The sequence below is a fragment of the Protomyctophum bolini genome (genome assembly GCF_963924005.1).
Source record: "Protomyctophum bolini genome assembly, chromosome: 3".
Taxonomy (NCBI): Eukaryota; Metazoa; Chordata; class Actinopteri; order Myctophiformes; family Myctophidae; genus Protomyctophum; species Protomyctophum bolini.
This window is the reverse complement of record NC_137864.1, coordinates 4,730,616-4,738,071: the sequence shown is the minus strand read 5'-3', so window position 1 is coordinate 4,738,071 and position 7,456 is coordinate 4,730,616. Positions and strand designations below refer to the sequence as shown.

At 44.6% G+C, this 7,456-nt stretch overlaps 1 protein-coding gene across 1 annotated transcript; it reads left to right on the top strand.

The window, feature by feature from the left end:
- Positions 1 to 5,562: 5,562 nt before the first annotated feature.
- On the top strand, positions 5,563 to 7,136 carry ier2b (immediate early response 2b). The gene has a single exon (XM_080760304.1). It carries the CDS (start codon positions 5,695 to 5,697, stop codon positions 6,310 to 6,312), a length of 618 nt encoding a protein of 205 aa, XP_080616430.1. The 5' UTR covers positions 5,563 to 5,694; the 3' UTR covers positions 6,313 to 7,136.
- The last annotated feature ends 320 nt before the right edge of the window (positions 7,137 to 7,456 follow it).

Below are 7,456 nucleotides of genomic sequence, written 5' to 3'. Positions count from 1 at the left end.
GCTATTGCCCTAAGCAGGACTGACTCTTTCCCAGGGTTCTCGTATCAGGCAGTCACCGCATGGCCTCATACATATAAGTAGAATTACTATTATTTTTTATTATTATTTAATTTATTATTGCAAATAATAAAGTGGTACGGTTATACAATGATGCTAAAAAGCATCAAAGCACAAAAACATTTAATTAAAAAGGAAGAGGAGCACTCAAAAATGTGGAGTAGAGGAAGTAAGTTAAAACAAATTGTTCTTCAAAGACTGACTGATGCCCATATATGGAGATCTGTGTGTCTGCCCCTTGTCCCTTAGGCCTATGCCCATATATGGAGATCTCTGTATTTGTCAGTCTCTTTTATTCTCTTATATGGAGATCCCTGTCATCAGTATTACGACCAATTGCCCATATATGGTCATGTTGATATAAATATCCATAGTGGTGGTCAATATAGCAAAAATATATTAACTTATTTTTAAGCAGAATCATATATTATAGGCCAGGGGTGTCCAAAGTGCGGCCCGCGGGCCAAATGCGGCCCTGGGATAAATGTCATACGGCCCACAGCTTCATACCTCAATTGTATTATGAACGGCCCCGTGATTTTGTAACCCATTTTTCAATTATCTAATGTGATCCTGGGCTCTACACACCCTCCGCCAACCTAGTCCCCATATATGAGGGACATGGGGAGAGCAACGGACTTGAACTCATGCTTCCTTTATGCCTGAGTGTCCAAGTTGCTCCTTTACACCTGACAGGGGGGGGAGTTTCCCTGGTTGGACGTAGTGCGTGGAAGGAACCAGTTCCTTTCCCCTTCATCAGGCGCCCCGGCTGGCTAGGGGGAGGCATTCAAGTTTTTTAACCTGGGCATTTCCCAGAATATAAATGTCAAGTGTTCCTTGTTCCTTCTTCCTTGTATTATTATTTTTACGTTGCTCCTCTGGTTACATTTGGTAATGTGACATATGGCTGAAAAAAGGCTGAGAGACACTTTTTGTTCATAGCACACACCCGATAAAAGACCATTGATTTGAAATATTGATGATGATATGATGAGTTCAATAGAATCGTTTAATTACAAAGAAGAAAAACAACAAAAAAAGTGTTGTAACCTGCTGTTTTTTTCTACTTTCTAATTCTTTGTTTGGTCCAAAATATTGTGTGTGTTGTCATGATTTGTCACGACAAGAGTTGGCTTCGTACGACACTTAAAAGGTCTTTAAATTAATATTTTAAGAAATGCCTATGGTCAAAGTGCATTGCGATTCATTTCCAGGGTTCTGAAAGGGGGAGGGAGGGACTGCGACGCTCTATAGTCTATAGCCAACCTCTGTGGTTAGGAGTCAGCTCTTGTCGCCTGGCAGAGAAACAATAAAGTGGCTATATGTTTAAGAGTGGTTGTGTCCCTGGCACAACATAATTTCAGATGTGGGTGCTTGACCAGATACTATCAATTTGAGGATCTCTGACGTGAAAAAGTTTGAGAGCCCAAATGGGTTGGTTTGCAGAGAAGAGACCCAATGAGACTACAATGTTCCCCACAATCTCTGTGTCTCTCTCTCTCCCTCTCAGTGTTGCCAGATTCTGTGACAGAAATAAGTGACCAGTTCTACGAAAACAAGCCCAAAAGAAGGGACTCTAGGCGATTTGAAATCATCTGCTATTTAAAAACAAGAAATGATGACATAGTCATATCATTACCAGCTGCTTTTTATATCTGCGGCGGTGATGGTCCGTCGTGGCGTTGCACACAATGCACACAGAAGGAAGACAGTTGACTGGCATAGTATAGTAGGCTGCTGCTGCTGCTATATTTGCGAAAGCAGTGAGCACTTACTATGAGACCTAGCAGATCATGTCTGTCTGTCTGTCTGTCTGTCTGTCTGTCTGTCTGTCTGTCTGTCTGTCTGTCTGTCTGTCTGTGTGTGTGTGTGTGTGTGTGTGTGTCCGTGTGTCCCCCCTGTGTGCCCATATATGGAGCTGAGTGATTTGTTTGTGATTGATGCAACACACTCCATATTTGGACGTATAGCTGCTTTGGGGACTCCTTATTGCGAACGCAGTGAGCACTTACTATGAGACCTAGCAGATCATGTCTGTGTGTCTGTCCGTGTGTCTGTCCCGCTATCCAAATATGGAGTGTGTTGCATCAGCAATCACTCAGCTCCATATATGGGCACAAAAGGGGCCAGGTCCACTCAGCTCCATATATGGGCACAAAAGGGGCCAGTGATTTGTTTGTTGTGGACCTGGCCCCTTTTGTGCCCATATATGGAGCTGAGTGACACTAATTCATTCTAATTGTTATTGCAATTTACGATCTGCGTTCGCTTCCCGCGTTCGCGCGTCTTACTCGTATGGTTATGGCTTAAAACTTAACTTAAAAATAACTTAACTTAAAAAAAAATCTTAAAAAAACCCAAATATGTACGAGCTGCGTTCGCTTCCCGCGTTTGCGCGTCTTACTGGTATTATCACAACACAACATGAAGTTATAGCATGATGTCGACCTATATGGTGTTAAGGATAGGAAGATAAACAAGTGTTGTCCGTTGTGCATTTGTCCCCCCCCCTTTTTTTACCTGCAAGCCCCAAAAATACGCAACCCGCAACTACCAATATTTACAAGCAACTTTACAGAAAAACAAGCCCAAACTCGCTTTATAATAAGCCGACATGGCAACACTGCTCTCTCTCTCTCTCTCTTTTTCACACACACACACACACACACACACACACACACACACACACACACACACACACACACACACACACACACACACACACACACATATCCCCTCCCCGTCCTCCCACCCTTTCCTGTCCAGCTCTTTCTTCCTCTCTCCCTCCCTTCCTGTTTCCTCTCCTCCCTCTCTGCTCCTCCCCCCTCCACCCCACTTCCTCCCATCCTGTCCGGGGAAAATTCACAGACCATTGTAGTGTTATTCTTAACACCCATTGAGAGAGACAGACAGACAGACAGACAGACAGGCCCTGCAAATGGGTTTGATTTTCAGCGTTACTCGCCAGTAATTATATTATGTCCCTCGACACTTTCCTTTTATTTGAAACAAAAACAGACGTCTCTCAGACAACTCAGCCCAGTATTTGGGCGCGGTCCCAAATTAGAAATGCTTTTACATTGACGAAAAAGTCTGGTGTTAAAAATGTACACGAGTTACGAGTAAGAGTACAAAAGTATTGGCATGAAAATATACTTTAAGTACCTATCATGCACTGCAGTACTAGGCCTATGTCCCATTTCACAAACTTGTTCAAAACAGGTGGGTTGCACACATCCAGTTCCCTGCTGGTGCTGGACACAAAATGGCAGTTTAAAAGGGTTAAAAAAAAAAGAATATCATGTATAGAAGTCTAAAATAGCGGATCGACAATCTCGTTATTCGTTGGAAATGGTTAATGTGTTTTGTAATAATATTCAAAGTCTACAAAGTAAGCAATAGTAGTGGAGTAACAGGCAACCATATTTGCGTTTCAGATATAGTGTAGTCTTCTACTCCAGTATTGAAAATTGGATAACTCAAAATCATTACTTTAGGTAAAGTAAATATACTTAGTTACTTTCCACCACTAGCTGTCTGCCAGGTTCCAAATGTTCTGTAAGTGATCAGCCTTCTTCTGACACTGCAAGCAGCCGTGTCAGAAGAAGGGTGGATTTTATTATAGCCTACAGCAGGATTAAGGTGATCCGGATACCGTATAAACCAAACAGGCTACCATATATAGTCTAGGACTGGACCACTTACAAGGTTTTCCAAAGGGAATCTGTGGAATGACAGCATATGGCTGAGGTTCAACAAGAGGTTCTGTTCGTCGAACTATAGGCCTATGTGCTGTGAAATGTTGGTGTGGCAGACTTCGTCAGCTTTGGTAACAGTGCAAGCTATACAAAATATGTAATAAAAAAAAGAACAAGGTATAATGATGTTATAATACAAGGGTACTAATCATTTATGAAGTGTGTGTTTACTGTGTTATGTAAAGTGTATAAATGTATATATATACACACACTTGTTTTAAGTATAGTCTTATTATCACAGACTTACGACAACTAAAACAATGATTTTGTTTTTGTCTGCACTGCAGATAGAAGGTAAATCAGTAAATCAGATTTTCAAATCTGTTATCTTAATGCCAAGTATTCTGAGCCAAGGCTATAGTTATATCTTTCTATGACAAAAGAGCATTGATTGTTGGGACTGCAGGGAGTCAACAATGATTCAATCTGAATCCTGAATGATGTGGAGGGAGAGATGCTAAAAATAGAGCAATAATGGTGTGCTTGAGAGAGTGACAGCTGCCTCTACCGTTTGACCTCAATCATTGCCACTGCCTTGGTAACCCCTTGGACCGGTGACAGGTCCTTATTTGGTGTTGCGATGACGTCACCACAGTGTAGTGTGCTGTGCGCGCCAGGCAAGCGTGGAGGCGCCCCTCTCTCTCTCTCTCTCTCTCTCTGTCTCTCTCGTGCGCGCGCGGGGCCAGCATGGGGGGAAGTGAGCTGCGGTTGAGCGCGTTGCCGTAATGGCTTTTCCATTGCGCGCGTTCCCCGGGGACTTCCTGCTGCCGGATTAGCCATATATGGCGGTGGAATGTGACGCGTGTTTGTGTGTTATGCGCGCGCGCGCGTGTGTATGTGTGTCTGTGAATGAGAGAGAAAGAGAGAGAGAGAGAGAGAGAGAGAGAGAAACTCCCTGGAAACTGGAGACATTTCCGCCTCCGTAAATTCTCTGAAACGCTGAGTGCGTTTTATCATGTAAACACTGACATGCTATTCTTTTCATATGGTGGACAGAACTGTAGTAGGCTAGAGAGGGAACTCCACTTGATGCAATCGGTAGACTAATGATGTTATTAGCATAATGTAAACAAATGCGCTCTAATCGGTTCCCATTTGAATAGAATAACAATGGTTCTGTTCCATATCACATGGATGGCTTCAAAATCCTGATTAAGTGGTTAGATTAAGTGTTGATTAAGTGTTGCCTATTGTGCGTCTTGATTACATTATTAGACTGTTTTATTTTGTTTCCAACACTGTCACAGATTCCAAATGAAGACCTAAAACTAAAACCTCATGAAATAAGCTGTAACCTTGTAACAAGAGCAGGAATATATTAATAATGCAATAATACATATGTGGAGTGGAGAAATAACAATATTACTGTGTGTAATTGTAGGATATGTTTTCCCATGGACCATGCAGTCTGCATTAAACACATTAATTCGTTCAATACACGGTTAAATATATCGCTAGTTTATTTTTGTCTCACTGCATCACAGTCAGTATGAGGACCTCGCAGAATTAGTATTATTTACTATGTAATTAAGAATTAAGTGCCGCTTCAAATGTAAGGGTCCATTTTGTTTCATTAGTACACTCTCAGGGTTAAATCATACGATACATTATATTTGAGCGTTTGTTTTGTTGAGGCTAGCAGGTCTGGGCGGGGTCTGTTGTGAGGAATGAAGTCCACCTGACGTCACAGTGGAAATATAATACCGCCCTGTTGCTCGCTAATTCCCATTACTGTGTGTGAGAACAGCCGGTGACACAACACACCGACTGACAAGAACTAGTCCTCAAGGAATTGAGAAGAAATACAAAGTAGTTTTTTTTAATACTAGTTCGCCGACTTCATTTTTTGGAAGTGCCAACCGTGCGCAATTACGCAAAGATGAGTACCACAGCAGTAGCCGCGACGAGCGCACTGGACGTGAACGTCGAAGCCAAGCGGATACTGGCCGTGTCCATAAGCAAGCTGTACGCCTCCCGGAGCCAACGGGGAGGTCTGAGGCTTCACCGGAGCCTGCTGCTGTCCCTGGTCATGAGATCGGCCCGGGACATCTACCACTCCGCCTGCCTCCTCGCCCAGGAGGAGGAGGAGAGCGCCGCCGCCACCACCACCACCGAGGAGTCGATGGACATTATGGACACCGCCGGCTCCACGGTGGCCCAGCCGCCCTCCCCCACTGCCCCGGAGGAGCCACAGTCACAGAGCGCGGCCACGGAACCCCCACACGACGACGACGACGACGAAATGTGCGACGAAGAGACGGATAAAGAGGATAAAGAGAACATGAGCCCGGTCATAAGCCCCAGGAAACGCCGGGGCAAGGCGTCCGAGGCGCCGGACTTCCTTCCCAGCAAGAGGGCGAGACTGGAGCCCGGCGAGGAGAGGCACGCCGTGCCCCTGGCCCTGGGCGGTGCTTCAGGGGCCATCGGCATCGGCAACTGTCGCGCCGGAGAGTCCCTGGCCACGTTATCTCTCAACAGAATAATCCCTGCATTCTGAACTGTGAACTGTGGCCCCCGAAACAGGGCCGTTGATATAAAGAATGTATAACAAACCGGAGGGCCGATCTGATGCCCTCGCTAGTACCCGACAGACAGGGGCCAAAGAGCTGGCCTACATCGGCGGTGCCCCCACCGGGGGGGGACAATGGGATTACTGGAGCCAAATGGCGACCTCTCAGCCGATTTGAGGTCGTCTCGTTGTTGCCAAACCCGCCAGCAGGGCTCTCTCTCTCTCTATGGACAAGAAAGAAAATGTCCGCGACGAAGTTCGTTCGTGGTTCGTGGCCAGAAAAGTTTGAGGAAGGAGCCAAAGAGACTGCGGGGGAGGGAGATTCTCCCCCTCTTATTAACTGTGGTTCATTGGCCCGTTGTTAAACGGGTTTCTTTTTCATGAAATGAAATGAGTGACTCAAAAGGTGCGTGAGAGACGAAGCATCGTGGAGTTCAGGGAATTTCCTGCTGTTGTAGCTTCTGGGAAATACAAGACCAGACAAACAGAAGAAGAAGGGACATTTTTGTGGCTCGCTCACTCGATTACTCACGGATGAACAATAGCTACTCTGGACTGATGAATCAATGTTGTTCTACATGACGAGGCTAATGTGCTGCTTGACTCAAAAAGCAAGCTCATGAAGTCTCCTGCCTTAATGGGATTCATGTTACCACGGCACTTAAAATAAAGACTTTTGTGGTAAATGCCTGACCTGTGACAATGATATACATGTATATCCCACTGTTGTTACCTCACATTCAACGCTGCTATACGTTTGTTGTATTATCTCCAAACACGGTGTGTAACAAAATAAATGTTGTTGAAAGATGGATTCCGTTCTCACGTTGACTTTTGTTCTAAGGTTTGTGGAATGATGTTGATAAACATTACACTTGAGCCAGACGTAAAATCCTGAGGGCGGTTAGCCTACATTCTTGAGTCAGTGAGTCTGCCTTCAATCTCATGACCTCACAGGCTCACACACTGAGAGACTGGTACTACAAACACGCACACACACACACACACACACACACACGATTCCAGTAGTTGAAACATTTCCGGTGGATTATGATGGAATTACGAATCATTTCCTTCCCAGCATGACCGGATAACTGATTTAGAGCATGCCAATTTTGGCCTGTAACGTGTA